Raw genomic sequence first — 18,927 nt, 5'->3', positions numbered from 1 at the left:
GATATTACTTGTGGATTTTGTTATTTTGTAATAGTAGTAAAAGGACCTTAAGTATCATCTAATTTAACTTCCCTCCAAGGATAGAAATCCTCCCATCCCCAATACATCCAAAGTATTTCCATGAAGAGTATGCTTGAACCCTAACAGCGATTTGAATCCAATTACTTTAAAAAAAGTTTTATACAAACTATGAAGTTTGAATGCAGATCGAAGCATGCCATTTGCTATTTTTTTCTCCTGTTATGTTTTGTTTCCTCTTTCTGGTGGTTCCTCCTGTTGGTTCTAATTCTTACCTACAACATCATTAATGTGAAAATATGTTTAATAGGAATATATATGTATAGCCTATATCTGATTGCGTGCCGTCTTGGGGAGGGAGGTGGGGAGGGAGGGGGAGAAAAATTTAAAACTCAAAAGCTTATGGAAGTGATTGTTGATAATTCAAAATAATTAAATTTTTTTTTTAAGTTTTATACAACAGTGTGCTGGTAAATGTTTACCAACTGGCTCTTTGAAAAAAAATGTATGCATACACACTTTTATGTTAAATCTGTATTATTCCCATTTTCTTCATCCCTTTCTTAACTCTATAATGACCAACAAAACAATAAATCAAGCCTTGGTGTGTAGCATTTGCCACTTCCTGAGGTGTCAGGGCTCACATGGAACATTCAACAATGGTTCTGACGAGTTAGTTTGAGTTGGCTTCAGCACATCCTTGGTTTTATCCAATTGTTGGACTTCTCCAGCAGTTATAAAGTTCTTTCTTTCATTAAACTGAAATTGTCTCCATATACCTTCCACTTGTTGATCCTAGTCGTGCTCTGAGGAACAATCCAGAGCACCATTGATTCTGTCTTCTACACAGCAGCCCTTCAAATATTTGAAGATAACTGTCAAGTCTCTCTTTAACCAGACCTACTCCAGAATAAATAGCTCCTTTTTCTTCAATTATTCTTCATGTGGGAATTTGTTGACAGGAGTGGTATCATATTCTGGAAGCAACTCCCTCCCTATTTGGTTGAATTTCAAGCTATGGTTCTTTGATAATTCCTACATCCGGTGACAATAAATCACCCAATTCTCTTTCCCCTGAAATCTAAGATATAATTAGATAGTACTTGTGAGCACTGGGGAATTCCATAAACATTGTATGCCTCAGGTTTAGCCAGACATTTGACTAAATCTCTCATGATGCCTTGGTGTACAGATGGAGAGTTCAGTTAGGTGGATTTGGAAATGATTGGACATTCAGACCCCAAGAGTGCTTATTAATAGGCTGATGTGAACTTGGAAGGACATCTCTAGTGAGGGGCTTCACTTCTAGTGAAGGGCTGTATAAATGTGAGTTATTATTATGTGCTCTATTGATATATGTATTCTACCATGATTTGTTCTTACAGTTGAGGGCAGAGGCTCATCATAGTCAGCTTTGTATAGCACAGTGCCTGACATGGTGTAGTCACAACAGATGTTCTACAAATATTTGTTGGATCAGTGGAAAGAAAGGAGATAGGATGGAAAGAGGCAAGAAGGCAGGCAGGAAGGAAATAGGTAGGTAGGAAGGTGATAAGTAACTGACCTTCTGTAAATGGCTAGTTCTTGTGGTGAATCAGAAGCTTCTAGCAGTGCATGTCTTCCTTCTTTTAAAACACCAAACTTGAGGGTTTGGACATTGTTTATAAATATGTAGTTTTACTGACATAATGTGAATTAGTTAAATATGGTCCTTAAAAGTGGCAAGTGAATTAGTTTTTGGTAAATTGTATTTTAAATTTAATGAGGGCATTCACAATGGTGTAATGGGGGGGAGGGGAGGCATAGTTGGAAGGAGATGATTTATGTAGCCTGAAGTATTAAATCCTTTTGTTAAAGGAAAGATTATTGGCTAGTATGAATAATCAGCTCCTAATTTTTCTGTTCTGTAAACTTGGATTTGGAAAATATTTTCCCCATTCATTAGCTTATATTTTTAATGTAAAATACAGTATTCTGTAATAAACCTTGTATGTGACCTTTTCTTAAAGTAGGGCACACCTACTTTAAAACAGACACTTAATATTTATATGTTATTTTCAGAAAGGTAAGATGCAGCACTGTATAAGGAAAAGAACACTGGACTATAAATCAAGAGGTGTGGCTTTGAGTCCTCCCACCCTGACTCCCCTTTGCCTCCCCTCTCAATCTCCATGCACTCACACCCACTCATCCCTGTCATTATTAACCAGTTTTATGATATTGGTAAAAAGTTAAATTGGACTATATATCTCAACATCCCCTCAGGTGTAAACTCTTATGATTCTATGAACCATGGTACATGATGGTTGTAAGAAGTCAGCCAGCATTAGTGTCTCTGCTCTCCAAAGTGAGAATATGTACCAGTGGATAAGGAACTTTTCCCAGTCCAAGAGTGAGAAGCAGAATGAAAAGTGCTAAGTTCAGAAACTCCCCACCTTCCTCAGTTCTAGATAGACTGTAATGATTCAGATTCACATGGACAACTAGAGAGGAATGGATTAGGAGCAATGGATTAGGAGCCCTGGGTGTATGCCCTGGCTCTACCACATGTGTCTCCTACTCTCTGTGGGCTGTGATGAATGAAAAACCCAAGCGACAGAGTTTCTGGATAATTAATAATCAATTTATTAATTAGGCTAGCTAATAATCAATAAATTGATGATCCGTAGTTTTTCTCAGAAAACCAAAGACCCCCAAAGGAGACACTGAATGTTTTAAATACCTTTCTAAAAGAAGGTGCCCTAGCAAGTGAAAATCAGCCCAGATTGGTGGACATTCAATGAGGAGGTGGACTAGAAGTCTTCAGCTCCTCCTGCTGAGAATAAGGCTTGATCATGAGACTCAACCACTTCCAGCAATTTGGACAGGAGAATTCATCTCCATCCAGACCACTCTGGTTGGTTTTCTCCTTCATGAGCTGGGTCACCCTAAATTCTAATGGAGAGGTGCAAGGACAGGGCTGTTCTCCTTGGGGCAAGAACTCACCCAGATTGGATTCTGTTTATACTCCCTCCTACTCTGGTTGGGTAGGGTCTGGCCCAAGATTGAGGAGCAAGTTCCCCAAGGGTTAAGACACCTCATCAATCAGCTATGTCCTTCAGAGATTAACTGACCTTCTACGGGAGCTGGGCCCTGAATGAGGAAATAAAAGCCTGGATCCTAATTAATAATTGGTTATTAATATAATAGTAAAATAATGACTTCTCTCAGGGCAAATGTCTTCATTTCTCTGGGCCTCCTCTGTGAAGTAAAGCACATGGATTTAATGACTTCTGAGTTCCATTCAAGCACTGAAATTCTGTGATTCTATGAATTATGGTATGCAAAAAGAATGTATAATTTCTAATCAGAGGCCTTTGGAATTTTTGAGCCACCCTTAACCTGGGGCTTCTCTTACTTTCATCATAACATATTTTAACTGAAACGTGCGCCTCTGAAAATTTCATTTGAAGACACTGTTTTGGGTGCTGTTGCTTTAGGGGACGTGTGATTTAAATTCTGTAATATAAGTCAAACACAGTAAATCAAAACATTAATAATTATTTCTAATGTTTACTGCTTTTCTCTTATAGGAGTCAAGCCATGGTCTAATATCATGGAGATCTTGGAAGAGAAAGATGGGGTTGACACTGAACTGCTGGTTTATGCCATGACTTTAGTGAATAAGGTTGGTACACAATTAGACTGAAATTCACCATCTGAATAGGAGCCAAACCAGATAACTCTTCCCACTGTGGTAAGAACACAGGGTTAATAAATCATACTTCATTCCTTCCTTCATTCAACAAAAATTATTAAGAACCTAAACCTACTAGGTTCCATCCCCTTCTTGTGCTAGGCACTAAAGCATATGCAATGTTTAAGTGATTCTGTTCCTGCTCTTGTAGGACTTAACAGTTTGGTAGAAGAAGAAAAAAAAACATAAATCTAGAAAAATGAACTATATATTAGAATAGAATGAGCACATGAAATGGATATGAGGTGCTAAGAGGTCATGAGAAGAAGAAATCACTTCTAGGTGGTGGGGAAGGGAATGACTGCAAAGTGGGGAAGGCTTTATTTGAGCTGGGCCTTAAGGGATGGCTAAGATCTAAGCAGGGAGAGATAGGAATAGGAATGAGTAGGGAAATTCTAGGAAAAACGTGAATTAATTCTGTTTGCCTTCTAATAGCCTGAGAGAAGACATTTAGCATAATATATAATATAACATGATATAGCATGACATAATACATTATAATATGTGATATGGCATATGTCATGTGATATATGATATGATATGATATGATATGATATGATATGATATGATATGATATGATATGATGATATGATAAATTGCCTGTCAGAAGAAGCATGGTACAATGCAGAGGTCAGGAACCAATGCCCTGTGGGCCAAATGGCAGCCCTCTTTTGAATGGCCTGTGAGGTAAGAAGTGTTTTTACATTTTAAAATAAAGTTTAATTGTATTTTAAAATGTAAACACCATTCTAGACTCTCATAGCATTAGCAAGTCACTTCTCTTTTCAGTGTTCCCATACAAAAGACTATGAGTAGACAGAAAATACATACTATCCACAATAATATTGTATATTAATTAACTTATATTCATTATCATCAACTAATTTGTATATTACACACATATATACATACATACAAACACCTTGAAATAGTGGCTTAAAAGATTAGTGAAATATGAGGCTAGAAAGTAGGTAGGTAACAATTGGACAACCTGAGTGTTGCACTGATTCCTGCCCCTAATGAAAAGAATTAGAGGAACATCTCAAGCATGTTGAGTGGATTCTCTACGGAAGACTTATGGAAAGGCAAAGATAGGAATAACGTAGGATAAGAAGACATCGATGCAATCAGTAGTGTGATTGGGCTCATCAGAGTATCTACTGATTTCCTCTAACATGAAATAACGATTGTAATAATTTTGTAACTGCCTTAAATCCCAAGATCATACTGTTGAAAAGAATTTTTCTTAAAAACGGAAAATTGCAGTTTATTCCTAGAAAATGCTATGAGACCGAAGAAAGACCTTCAGAACATTTTAGTTTGCATTGTGTAGTAAATTCTGACTACTTGAAATTGCATATCTATAGTGAGGGAAGAATCTCGTATTCTTCCTTGTCCCTCATTATAATGGCAGCCAGGAATTCTATGCTTCCACTTGGCCTACTCTTCCACATCCTCTATTAAGTTATTGTTATAAATCCAAAGATGCCCTTTGGCTGTAATGGCCCCCATCCTGGCAACTAGGTCTCAGGAGGGGGACAGGTTTTAATCTCAGCCACTGGAGCTCAGCATATTCCCATCTTAGTAGGAATTATCACTGTGGATTCCCTTATTCTTTGTATTAGGCAGCTTTTAAAACCTAAACATAAATGACCTCACCCCCAAAGAGAAGAAAATGGAAATTAATTCAAGAAGAGGGCAGGGAGATAGTAGGTCGGACAGCATAAGATTTTCTTTTTCTTGACTTCTTTCCATATTCTAGATCCAAGGTGCTGCTATCTTACTCCATTGTAAGCTAAAATGGTTGCTGGTCTCTATTTAAATTTGACTTTCTGTTCCAAACCATAGCACAGAAAATAATAGAGGCAGTTAGGTGGTATAATGGATAGAGCATAGGACTTGTAGCAAGGAGGAACTGAGTTCAAGTCTTGCTTCAGATACTCTCTAGTTTGGTGGCCCTGGGCAAGTCACTTAACCTTTCCCTGCCTCAGTTTCCTCATCTGTAAAATGGAAATGAAAACAGTATCTGCCTCACAGGGTTGTTGTGAGGATCAAATGAGTTAACATATGTAAAGTGTTTTACAAACCTTAAAGTGCTGTATAAATGCTATCAGTAGTGGTGGTGGTAGTAGTAGTACTAGTGGTAGTAGTAGTAATGATATATGGCTCCACATAGCTATCTATCCATCAGCTGCACTGCTAGACTATAATACCTCTTTCTATTTTCTTCTCCTTTGATGGAACCTAACCTCTATGAAAGGAAATAAGGAAACCTAAGATGGTACTGATGCAGTCCTTATAATACTTTATCCTATTGGGTCACAATGGTGGAGAAATCATGCTTCAAAGGATGACATTCACAAGCTGTATATGCACATGAAGATATGTATCCATGTGTGCTTGGCTCCACCTCACCATTCCAAGCCCCCTTCCCCATTTAGTCTCTTCTTACCCCTCATCTAGATTAAAATAATAGCCTCCTGATGTGTCGTTCTGCCCCAGTGTCTCACCTATCTGGTCTATCCTCCATACAATTGCTAAAATAATTTTATTAGTGCATAACATTGGTTATGTTGCTTACATGCTCAAAAATATTTAGTGTGTTCCCTTTGCCTAAAGGGTAAAATGCAAATTGTTTATCCTACACAATAAACCCTCCAAAATCTGCCCCCAACCTGCTCTTTCAGTCTTAGTTGACTAAGATTCCCTTCAGACATTCAGTGTTCCAGTTGAACTGAATTGTTGGTCTGATCTGGTTCTGCCCCCTACTGCCTCTGTGTATTTGTGCAGACAATCTTCGTACCTGGAACACACTCCCTTTTCATCTCCTCCTGCTACAAATCTTTCTCTTCCTTCAAAAGTCATCTTCCCCAAGAAGTCTTCCCTTACACTTAAGCTGAAAAAAGATTTCTCTTCCCCACATTTTTATAGCAATTTGTCTGGATGCTCTTAACACCTTGTATTATTTATTTACCTATGTGTTATCATACCTATTAGATTGGAAGCTTCTTGAAAACAGGGACTGGGTTCTTTTATTCATTTTTATATTCTTATTATCTGACTTGCTTATAGAAAGTCCTTCATGCTACCTCTGACACTTACTAGCTATGTGATAATTGGTGAGTCACAACCTCTCTCAGCCCGTTTCCTCATCTGAATTATGGGGATGATAATGCAGGATATCCCAGAAGTCTTAGTGTGGTTTTAAGCTTTCATAACTTGGCAGCTTAAATAACTTAAAACCATACTAACTAACACTTTTAGAACACCCTGTACGTGAAGTAAACCCTTCCCAGGGTTGCTGTGAGACTTCAGATGAGATAATTTAGATAAAGTGCTTTATAGATCTTACCGTACTGTATAAATGTCAGTTATTATTGTTATCATCATCATCATTATTTGTATTATTGTGTGTTTCGTTGAGCATATTGTTTTTTCCTGCTGCTTTCTATTTGGTTTTTCTACGTCAAGTTCTTTTTTTCCCCCCCAAAGTCATTGAGGGGTTTCGTGCCATTTTTTTTCCCGTGTGTGTGTGTGTGTGTGTGTGTCTGCGCGCGTGCATTTTTGAAAAAGGGATGGGGGGTTTCCAGTACTGCACCCCAAGTTGTAAATTGTGTTGTTACCTTTCTCAGTCTCATTGGCAGGAAAGAAAGGCATCAGCACTGTGGCTTTCAAGTACAAAGAAGAGGGGGCCAGGGCTGGCTGGGGGGCCGGGAGAGTGACGAGGGAATGGGAGAAGAACCCAGGGGCCAGTGAGGAGAGGGAGGAGGAAAGGAATAGAGCGAGTAGTGGAGGGCTGTGGGAGGGTCAGGGCAGGTTCTACCTCTCTCCACCCTGTCCCCTGTGAGAACAGATTGTTCCCTCTGGGGGAAGGGACTCATGCCTTTTCTCTCAGAAGTTTACCAGTTCTTAAGCCAAGGTCACTATATTTGCCAGAAGAGGAAAGAGATAGAGGATTCTTTTTGGGACCAGGGGATAAAGACAAAATGGAAAGAAGTAGTTTGTGGAGAAGGATACCATTCTGCTTAGCAGAATGAAGTCTTCCACAGGAACTGGCATCTGCCACCTGAAAGTAACAGCGGAAACTTCAGAGGCTGGAAACTTTGAGAGGACAGAAGGCAGATCTGAGTTTCTTAGCAGAAACCAAATTCAGGAAAAAGGGACTGGCAGCTGGGCAAATGACATAAAATTAAAATACAAACTTGTAGCACAGTGGTAAATGCAGTGTCTTATGGCATGCAATATGAAAAGCACCCAAAAGTTAAGATTTTGTGGGAGAGGAAGGGGCAGAAGGATGCGTTTAGGGGAGAATTAACCCTCTAGCCTCTGGACCCTTGCATTCAAGAAGTTGATCTGGGGTGAGTGAGCCTTTTGGTGCCTCTCCAGTCAAAACAGTTAGTAGTTTCCTACTCTGCCTATATATAAGACCAACCCTGTCCAGAAATCTTATAGGTAGCAAACTAAATTACTGCCTGTCCAGTGGGACACACCACATGGATGCTAATAACAATTAAAATGTTGTGATGATACGATATTATTGAAGTAGATCGATGTCAGTCAGTCAATAAACATGTATTGACCAATGAGACAAGCCCCGCACTGAGTGCTAGGGGTGCTACAGACAAGGGTGGGGGAGGCAGCCCTTGCTCTCCAGGTGTACAAAGATGACCAGGTGTAATGGCAGGGAGATCAGGGTACAAATAAACAAGCTGTAGCTAGGATAATTTGGAGATTATCAACAGAGGGAAGGCACTAGCATTAAGGGGGATTTGGAAAACTTCTTGGAGAAGCAGGAATTTTAGCTGGGACTTGAAAGGGGACCTTGTTTAAAGCGTTCATTAAAATATCTTAGCAATGTTGACTTGCTCGGGCCAAAATGTTTGCTTCAGTCCTAGCAATTTTGTTCCTTGTGCTTTTTTTGTTCAAAAGACGAGGTGAGGTTGTGTAGTAGATAGAGTACAGTGGATAGAGGGCTGGGCCTGGAGTCAGGAAGACTCATCTTCCTGAGTTTAAATCTGGCCTCAGACACTTGGTAGCTGTGTGACCCTGGGCAAGTCACTTCCACCCTATTTCTTCCATTTCCTTATCTGCAAAATGAGCTAGAAAAGGAAATGGCAAGCCACTCTGGTATCTTTGCCAAGAAAACCCCAAATGGGGTCATGACATCAAACGCAACTGAATAACAAAAACCAGTACTCAGCATTGTGATCAAGGATATATTTTCTAGGATTTTGTAATTTAAGGCTACTGCCTTGCCATTTTTATATGCGAGAATGTATGTGTTTATTCCAGAATGCAAATGTGAAACTAAAACCAGATAGAACCTGATAGAACCTGATAGTGTTTCTAATTCATCTCATGCTCTTTGCCTTTGATTCACTTTTAAATAAAAATCTTGTTTATTTTTATTCTGATTTTAACATACAACAAATAAAACAGGTGTTTCCATATACATGGCAGAACAGAAAAAGAGGATTGTCCATGAAACTACAGATTTCTATTGTGTATCACTTGCTTTTATTTTAAAATATAAAATAAATTGAACCTACAGTTTCCAAAGCAGTCCTGCTTGTCTGTTATGTTCTTTTTTGATATTATTGTGTCTTTCCTGAGCAATATAGAAAAAGGAAAAGTAGAATCTGGGTTGTAAGTAGAGAAATCCTCTTCTAATATAGAACCCAAAAATCTGTGTTAGAGAAGGTTATATTGAAATCTGTCATCATCTTCCTAATGTATAATGTGAGCAATGGATCCACTGAACAGCTGGCTGTGAAATGTTCTTGGAAAAATATTGCTCTTTTCAGTCTACATTAATATATACAGAGCATAGGAAAGTTTATAGGCAGGATAAGCGAAGAAAATAATCTTTAACTGTAAGTCAAGAGATGTGTTCTATTCCTACTCTGCCTCTAACCAGATGTATGATATGAAGTAAGTCACATCACATCTCTTGGATTCATGGTCCTCAATTGTAAAATGATGGGAATGAATTAAATGCCCTCTGAGGTCCCTTCTAGATATTAGGTTCTGATTTTAAAGAACTGGTATGGAATTGAGAGTGGCATGGGGGACTTTCCTTATTTAGGTATTTATTCAATATCTCTTTTTTTAAATATTAATTTATTTTTAGTTTTCACATTCACTTCCGTAAGCTTTTGAGTTTTAAATTTTCTCCCCCTCCCTCCTTTCTTCCCTCCCCAAGATGGTGTGCAATCTAATATAGGTTCTACATATACTTTCCTATTAAACATATTTTCACATTATCAATATGTCTTTAACAGGTAGAAAAGGCAGAGGTCCATGAAAAATTGATAAGCTCCTTCAGGGTGGGCACTAATGTCTTACTCAACTTTGATATTAACATAAGGTTTTTCACATGGTAGTACTCAGTATTCAGTAGTTGTCGCATCCTTTACTTGGAAAATTCTATTTCCCCTTATAGAAATTTATAGTTAGAACAATGTAATCAGTTGTCCTTAATATTATTTATATTAATACCAGCAATAACTTACAATATAGCACTTTAAGATTTACAAATAACCTTGAAATCTCAAAACAACCCAAGGACATTGAGGAAATTGAGTTTCAGTAAGGTTACACTTATATATGATTGCTTATACTAGGTAGATAGTCAAATGATTCAGTGAAGGAATGTAAGTTATTAGCTGTATTTCTTTTTTTGTCACTGGTCTAATTTTTTTTTATTTTCACATTCTAAGTTGTATAGATCAGAGAAGCCTCTGTTGAATTTTAATCAAAGAAGAATGTTTATCGTTTAGCCAAAAAAGAAAAAATAATTCAGAGGGTTTATTGCCTAAACCTGGTTTTTATACATTTTAAAAGAAGTTTGCTCAAATGAGTTCATGTTTTTTTTGCCCTATCTGCTCTGTTTTGGTGGTGATGTTCACTTTGTTTTGACTGGGATCAGTGACTGTTTAAAAAAAAAACTTGTTGGGAAATCTTGTTGCCAAATCAGCCTTGCTGGACAGATTGTTGAAATCTTTTAAAACTGTGATTGTTTTTTTCTCTCCTCAGACTCTATCAGGATTGCCAGATCAAGATGCTTTCTATGATGTGGTGGATTGTCTGGAGGAGCTTGGCATTGAAGCTGTTTCTCAGAGACATTTGAACAAGAAAGGCACAGACTTGGACTTGGTGGAACAATTTAACATCTATGAGGTAACCTAACCTGCCCTTGGTTAACCATGTGCTCACTTTAAAGATTAGAAAGAAAACGGAATTTAGGGAAAACTTGGCCATCTCTCCTATTTTCTTTTTTTAAATATATTTTTATTTATTTCATTAAATATTTCCCAATTACATTTGAAAAATTTTTTACATTCATGGTTTAAAATTTTGAGTTATTGCCAGTGATAGAATCATTTGCTACAAGTATCTTCACAGATCTGTTCCATTTTTCATTGTTTCATCTTAGTGCTCTTGGGATAATCTAGCTTACTCAGACCTCTTATTAAACTTTCTTCAAATGTGTTTTTCCCACTGCCATATCTGTATTGTATTCAGTTTAGGTTTTTTAAATTTTATTATAATAATTATATTATATTATTTTATATGTAATGGCTATTGTATAGCATAATTGTATATTGTATAATATATTCCATATTTTATTGTATATCAGATTGTATTATATTTATTATTTACTTACTTTGTATTATAGTTATTTTTTATTAAGTATCTACTATGTGCTAGCTACTGTTTTAGGTGCTAGGGATACAAAGACAAAACAACTCCATCCCCTGAAGAGTTTGCATCATCTTAGGGAGATACAACTTGTACATGGATAAATACAAAATTATTCAAGAAAGGAGAGCATATTAACAACTAATGGGATCAAGGAAGACTACGTAGAGGAGCTATTACCACTTACAAGGAGCCTTGCAGAAAGATAAGGATTCTGAAGACATAGATTAAGAAGGAGTTATGTTCTAAGAAAGGGGGGGGCAGCTGATGCAAATGAATGGAAGCAGGAGATGGAGTGTTGAGTTTGAGCAAGAGCTAATAGTCCAATTTGATTGCAACATAAAATGCATGAAAATGTCTTTCTCGTGATATTTCTTGAAAATATGCTTTATCAGGGGCAACAACGTGGCACAGTGGATAGAGCTCCAGCCTTGGAGTCAGGAGGACCTGAGTTCAAATCCAGCTTCAGACACTAGACACTCACTAGCTGTGTGACCCTGGGCAAGTCACTTAATCCCAATTGCCTCACCAAAAAAAAAAAAAAGCAAAAAAAAAAGAAAAGAAAGAAAAAAATATGCTTTATCTTGAAAATATGTATTATCAAAGTCACTGTTGTTAATTGTTGTTGCTGTCCAATCATTTTAGTCATGTCTGACTCTTTGTGACCCTATTTGGGGTTTTCTTGGCAAAGATACTAGAATGGTTTGCCATTTCCTTCTTCAGCTCATTTTACAGATGAAGGAACTGAGGCAAACAGGGTTAAATGACTTGTCCAGGGTCACACAGCTAGTAAGTGTCTGAGACATGATTTGAACTCAAGACTTCCTGACTCCAGGCCCAGCACTCTAACCATTGCACCACCTAACCACCCTTCTCCATTTAACAATTTGTTGAATTGTTAAATTTAAGGGCATTATAAGATGTGGGTTGATGGTAAGAAAAGGCTATACAATGGATATTTTCTCTTAGTATTCCAGGTTGGAGTGGCGGGGAAAAAAAAAACCTATTTGAAGACATTGGAAGTTTATAGAATCCGAGAAAGTAGGGAGTCTGTAGGGATAGACCTCCCCAAGGTGAGCAAGTGCTCCCAGCCCTAGTCAGGACAAACTCTTTCCCAGATATTGGTAGAAATATACTGTTCATAGCTCACTAAACTTCCATTTTTTTTTTCAAAAGAGAAGGTGCTTTATAAGTGGACAGAGCATGGAAGAAATAGTGTAATTCTAGAAATTTCCACAAGTAGGGAAAAATTTCGGATTGGTACTCAAAATAAAGATGTGCAGGGAGAATAATACAAATAATAATACTTAGCATTTATCAGGTGCCTACTATATGCCAGGCATTGTGTTAAGTGCTTTACAAATGTTATTTCATTTGATCCTTGCAACAACCTTGTGAGGTAGGTGCTTTTATTATCCTCCTTTTACAGTTAAGGAAACTGAGGCAAACAGAGATTGAGTGATTTGCCTAAGATCACACAGTGAGTAAGTACCCAATGCCAGATTTGAATTCTTCTCTTCGTGACTCCAATCCTAGCATCTATGGACTTGGCCAGCTCGCTACAATGCATAAAGGGCTAAGACTGAGATGAGTAGTGAAGGCTGGGAAAGTAAGAATCTGGCTTCTATGTAAATACATGTCTCTTCCTATTTCTCCCTTTGCCTCTCTTTCTCCTACTTTGCCTCTTATCAAAACTTCCAATCCCCACACTGATCTCAGACTGTATTCATTATTGCCCCTGATCCCCAAGTCCAAAATCTACCATGAGTGTCTATTAGAATCCAAATTTCTTTGGGAAGAGAAATATATAAAATAATCTAAGTCTAACAAGTCTTTGGTTGACTTCATTTATGACAATATCTTGATAACTTTGCCAGGGTTTGTTTCTGTTAGGTTTTTTGTTCTTTGTTTGTTTTGGCTTTCTGGAAGCCTTTATCAAGCCAAAATAAAAGATGGTCAGTTCTTTGTTTCCGCAGTCTTATTTTCCAGACTTGTTTCAGCCTATCTACCAACTACTAGTAGGTAGTTAATGAAGAAATGTCTCTTTTAAGACAATGTAAATGGAATGCTAGCAATAATTTATACCTCAGGGCATTAATTTTTTAAAATTGTGGATGTTCGTATTCTGTCTTAACGTTTTGTTCCTATTATCTAACTGTTCTAATAGGCAGTTAGAGATATAAGTGGAACTTAAGATGGGCTTATCCCAGGAGTTACCATTCAAAATTAACTGAGTTGTGGTGGGTTTGCCTGGGTATTTTCCTCTTTAGTTTAAGGAATTGTTTCTGGTATTATGAAAAGTGGGGAAGTAGTTTTTCCAATTCAGATTCCCTTATAGAAGCAATCTTAAATTTCATTAGCAAGCCTAATGTGTATATACTGAAATTATTATATCAACTGATGGATTCTTAGATAATTTAATATTTAGAAGACTATGAAACTGACTTAGAATATCTGAGGAATCAATCTGGATTATTAATTTATGATTTCTCATACCCACAGGATCTGAGATTTTATCCTCATGGGGAACTACTAATGTGCGAGCTCCTTCCATTTTGCAAAGCCCTGCCCACCTATGTGGGAAAAGGAGAAACAGGAAGAGATATGCACTTAGGCAGAAGCCAGTCTCTTGCTTTCCCATAGTCCTTCACTTCTCATCTCAACTTCATTATAGCTAGCTGACACACTGGAGAGAGCTCTGGGCCAGGAGTCAGGAAGACCTGAGTTCGAATATGGCCTCAGTAAGTCTTTAGGAGTTGCCTGGGGCATATAAAGGTTTATTAATTTGCCCCAGATCCCACAGCACATTACTCTGCCAGGTGCCTGAATGGGGAAGGGAAAAGGTTTCAATTCTTTAGACAATGGGGAGTTCATTTTCTAGTGTCTGGTGATCTGTGAGGCAGACAGTGTTAAAGTTAGAGAAGAAGGTGAGAAAATGTGGACCTTTGCGTTTACTTCTTCATTCTGGCATTTTCGAGGATAAGTGCTATACATGGTGACCAGGCCCATGGTCTCAAGGTCAGAGAAAATGTATCTATTTCGCTTTGGGAATGGGAATTACTTTTTATATTTCTGCAGTTTCCATGCCACTAATACTATTGGGAATGATGAAAATTAAGATCTTAGTTCTGTTTTTTTGGTTCATTTTCTTCAGTTCATCTTAAATCTAGTCCTTTGTGATAAAGAATTTATGGGTACCTCAATCTGCTTTATATGAAGATAGATGAAGAGCTTAAAAAATAGTGAGCCAGGGGTACAGATTGATTAAAGGCTGTTGACAGAGAAAATGAGAACCTAGATGAGGCAAATTTTAAGAAAGTTATGCAGAGGATGATATTTTTTGACAAAAATGTCCTAGTTATCAGGCTGCATAGAATGTTCCCTATTGAAGTATTTGATAATTATAAACTTACTGCTTTAGACTATGAGGGAAAACTTTGATATTAGATATGTTCTAAAACCAATATAAAAATATTTAGGGCCAATAAGAAAGCTTAATAATAATAATGATAATGATAATAAACATAAACTTTTAACTTTTACAAAGTCCTCTCCTCACAAGACCCCTGTGAGGCAGGCAAGTATTATTATTCCCATTTTATATGTAAGGAAACTCAGACTCAAATGTTTTAAATACCAGAGTCAAGATTCAAACCTGATTCTCCTAACTGTAAGATTGCTGCTTTTTCATTTGGAACTCAAAGTTTTAAAAACAAATGTTAAAAATTGTTTTTGCGTGTAACTGAGGAAAAAATAAAATACTAAATAAAGCTTTTAAAAAAGACAATCAACTTGTCAGCCACAATGTAAGTGTCATCTTAAGAATAGCATCACAGATGTGAGAAGGGGAAGGCAGTGAGTAGAGGAGTAAGGCTGAGGTCCTTATTATGGCTATTGGTCAAAGAGAATAGTTGGAGAAACAGATTATTAAAAACTTACTGGTAAAGTAGAATTAAAAGATATTAATGGTATATAGCTGAATAAACTAGGTCTCTGGCTTAGGCCAGTAATGGCAACATCAAGATTGATTGCTTACTTGCCGATTAATTATAATATACTAGAATACTTTAGTAATATTACAGATACAAAAGCCTCCTGTTCTTATAATTTAGAGTTGTTTAGATCACTGTAATAGAAATTTCTTGATTTTATCCTGCGGTCCCTGATGTTATATGTTACTGATAAGTTACTGATATGACAACACTACAGATATATCTTTGAATTATTTTTCCTTTCTGCTAAATAAACACTTTGTTCTTGATTTATGACTTTAAATATAAGATATGTAATGATAATTGCTTAGAAATCTCTAGCATTCCCTTCATCAGGTATGTAAACCCCTACATTTTTTAAAGTTATAATTCTTGGCTGATTTAGGGGAATCCTTGCTTACTGATAATGTTCCTTACCATTGCTAGAAATATTAATAAATACGTACTTCTAATAGAACACTAAAAACAAAAACAAAGAAAAATTGACCCATGTGTCAATGGTATCACCTTCAAATAGAAACAGGGTCATTAAACAATACAAGAAGGATTCCTGCAGAATGCATGTTGAAACGTATTAACATTATCTGTGTTCTGATGTATTTTTATTTATATTGTTAGATATTTCCAAATTACATTTTAATCTGCCTCTGGATGCATGCAGGGGTGTTGTAGGGCTGCATTCACCATGTATTTGCTACTACTGTCCTATTCCATACTCCCTGTCGAATTAGTATAAACAGAGATTTTGAATTGATGCTTTTCCCTTTTTTTTTTCAGATGACACTGAGGCATGAGGATGGTGATGAGAATGCTGAACCTCCTCCCAATGGACGGAAAGACCGGCGAAGAGCTAGTTTGGGTTCAAGTGAACACCGGGGATTAAATCGAAGAAGGAGCCGGAGGCACTCAGTGCAGAATGTTAAAAGCACTTTATCAGCTCCTACTAGTCCCTGTAACCAGCCAGCTCCTAGCTTCAAGCTCAGCCAAAGCCATCCCGTTGGAGATCTCAGTGAAAAGTAAGCCCATTTACCTAAAGTTTTGCTTTTCCTCAAAACATAGCCCTCTGATGGCCAGAGGGAGAGGGGGCAGAGATCAGCATGCCTCACCCATATCCCCACTAGTTGGTCTCATACCCTTTCTGACTCTGGTTCCAGCTCAGGAGTTTCTGCCTCCTCTCTCATATAGATCTCTATCTAAACTGAGAGCAGGACCTCTCTGTGAAGCTATCCAGGGCCGGCAAGAATGCTCACTCTGGTGTGGGATGTAAAAGCCTTCACCTCACCAGCCTGAAGTGTTCATGATTTTGTCTATAATGAATTTTTCCATTATGCATGTTGGAATATGTAGCACTTTTGTGAGATGGGATAGAGTTGGTACTTCTGGTCTTCAAGTTAATAATAGGCCATGAACTACAATGTTCATACACTTTGGAAGAGGCCTTGTGAAAGTCTAAAGTCTCTGGTGACTTCAGCTTAATAAATCATGAGGGAGAACATAAAATTTTCCCTAATACTTTCTATTGGTTAGAGGTAGAAAACTCCACAAGTCTGTGAGAGATTACAGATATTGAAGGGAGTAGGGCAGGGAAGTGAAGTTAGAGTAGATGTTTTAGAAACTACAGGTGGTTCAGAAAAGCAGTGGCACACTCAGTGAGTGTTGTTATGTGATACAGTTAAGACTAGATGGCTGGATCAGGCTGTATTTCATGAGATACAGCTTTTGTGTGTGTCAAGGAGTGTGGCTGTGTGTGGTGTGTGGGAGGGGGGCTGGGTGTGCATCTGAGAATTAATTATAATATTACACTGTCTGGTACCCAGCTTTGCAGATTAAATTTTTTTAAAAAACATTTTTCTCACTTCACCAAGGGGTGATGTGGCTTTGAAGTTAATAAAATACTGAGGAGATAAATAGCTAGGTCTTATATGGGGACCTGAAGTACCCTATGCACTATCTCCAGAATGTATTTTTAAAGTAATTATGTTTGCTTAGAAAAGATATATAATATGTATATGCATTTATATATATGTATATGCACCCAGGCATTTTGAGTCATTTTGGCATAGTAGATAAAGGTTTGAACTTGGAGTCAGAAAACCTTAGGTTCTTGTCCTCCTGCCTTCTGGGTGACCATGGGCAAGTAAACTTTCTAAAGCTAGAAGTTACAGCTCAGGTGCTAATTAGTTTCCACTCTACTGATCTATCCATCTATCATTTATCTTCCTGTCTGTCTATCATCTGTCTGTCTGTCTGTCTGTCTAGATGCTCATCTCTCAGCTTTGAGAACTTTCTCTTGCTGTCCGCCCATGCCTGGAATGATCTCCTCCTTCATTTCTACCTCCTTCATTTTTAAAAATCCCAACTAAAATTCAAGAAGCCTTTCCCAGCCTCTACTAATTTTGGTGCCTTTCCTGTTTGTACATTTTTGTTTGCTTGTCTTCTCCATTAGTCTGTGAGCTCCTTGAGGGCAGGGCTTATCTTTTGCCTCTTTTTGTATCCTCAGAGCTTAGCACAGTGCCTGGCACAAACAACTAGTTGTTTAATTATTAAAGATTGACTATCATCTATTTGTGTGTAACACATATACATGTTATATATGTTTATATTTGTAAGTAAGAATTCTTTTTGAATCACCTAATTAGCCTAGCACAAAAGTAATGATTATTTAGATCATAGGATCATAAATAAATCTAAAGTTTGAATCATTTAAAAGAAAGCAGAAATGTCAAAAGCAGGAAATCTTAGAAGTGTTTGAGAAATGAGTTGTAAGTTCTGATTTAGGCTCTACTTTCTAGACTAAAGATAGTTTCTGATTTGCCTACATTCAGAGGTCTTCTCCATGCCTGATCCCTCTAAAAACTACTCTTCAGATGCTTTACTAAGTGATCTTTCTTGCATTGCAAAGTGTTCCTCTGTTTTTAAATGTGCCTTAATACAGACTTCTCCACTCCCATTTCCTCCATGTCTGGAATGTTCTTCCTCCTCACCTCTGCCTCTCAGCATCCTGAGCTTCCTCCAGTAGGGATCCTTTCCTGACAATCCTTTAAATACCTGGGGACAGATGCCACCTCCCCCTGTTGTTCCTCCCACATCTTCCAAGTGTTCTCTTGTCCAGACTAATTATCCCTTGTTCCTTTGACACTTCATCCTGTAAAATCATTTTGAGTCTTCTCTCTATTTTTTTTAATCTTCCTGCCTCCAGCTTTTCCTTTTTTCAAGCTATCCTGTACAAAGCTATCACTCATCTTTCTAAAACTGATCACATTGGTTAACTTGTTTGTTCCTGAAGTTTGATTTTTCATCAGATTCCTTGCTTTTCCTTTTTCTAACCTCTTTTCCTTTTCCTTTCTTTACTGGTGGGAGTGGGATTAAATAAATACTAAGATCTAGATAGACAAAACTGCAACTGGATTTGATTTGAAAGGAAAAACAAGACTCCAACCCAGTACGTATTACCTTTAATTCTTTTAAAGTTATGAGCTG

At 37.4% G+C, this 18,927-nt stretch overlaps 1 protein-coding gene across 7 annotated transcripts in view; it reads left to right on the top strand.

Annotated features, from left to right (window-relative positions):
• FHOD3 (formin homology 2 domain containing 3) overlaps positions 1–18,927 on the top strand; it is a 717,939-nt gene that overhangs the window by 489,828 nt on the left and 209,184 nt on the right. For all 7 annotated transcript variants that reach the window (XM_020985701.2, XM_020985700.2, XM_020985699.2 and 4 more), the window contains exons 8-10: positions 3,591–3,685; positions 10,790–10,933; positions 16,225–16,463. In XM_020985701.2, the coding sequence (XP_020841360.1) occupies positions 3,591–3,685; positions 10,790–10,933; positions 16,225–16,463 (478 nt within the window). The remainder of the gene's footprint in view (positions 1–3,590; positions 3,686–10,789; positions 10,934–16,224; positions 16,464–18,927) is intronic.

This window comes from Phascolarctos cinereus, unplaced genomic scaffold (assembly GCF_003287225.1).
Source record: "Phascolarctos cinereus isolate Bilbo 61053 unplaced genomic scaffold, phaCin_HiC Scaffold_4;HRSCAF=312, whole genome shotgun sequence".
In the NCBI taxonomy this organism is placed as follows: domain Eukaryota; kingdom Metazoa; phylum Chordata; class Mammalia; order Diprotodontia; family Phascolarctidae; genus Phascolarctos; species Phascolarctos cinereus.
This window is presented reverse-complemented; position numbering and strand designations above follow the sequence as displayed.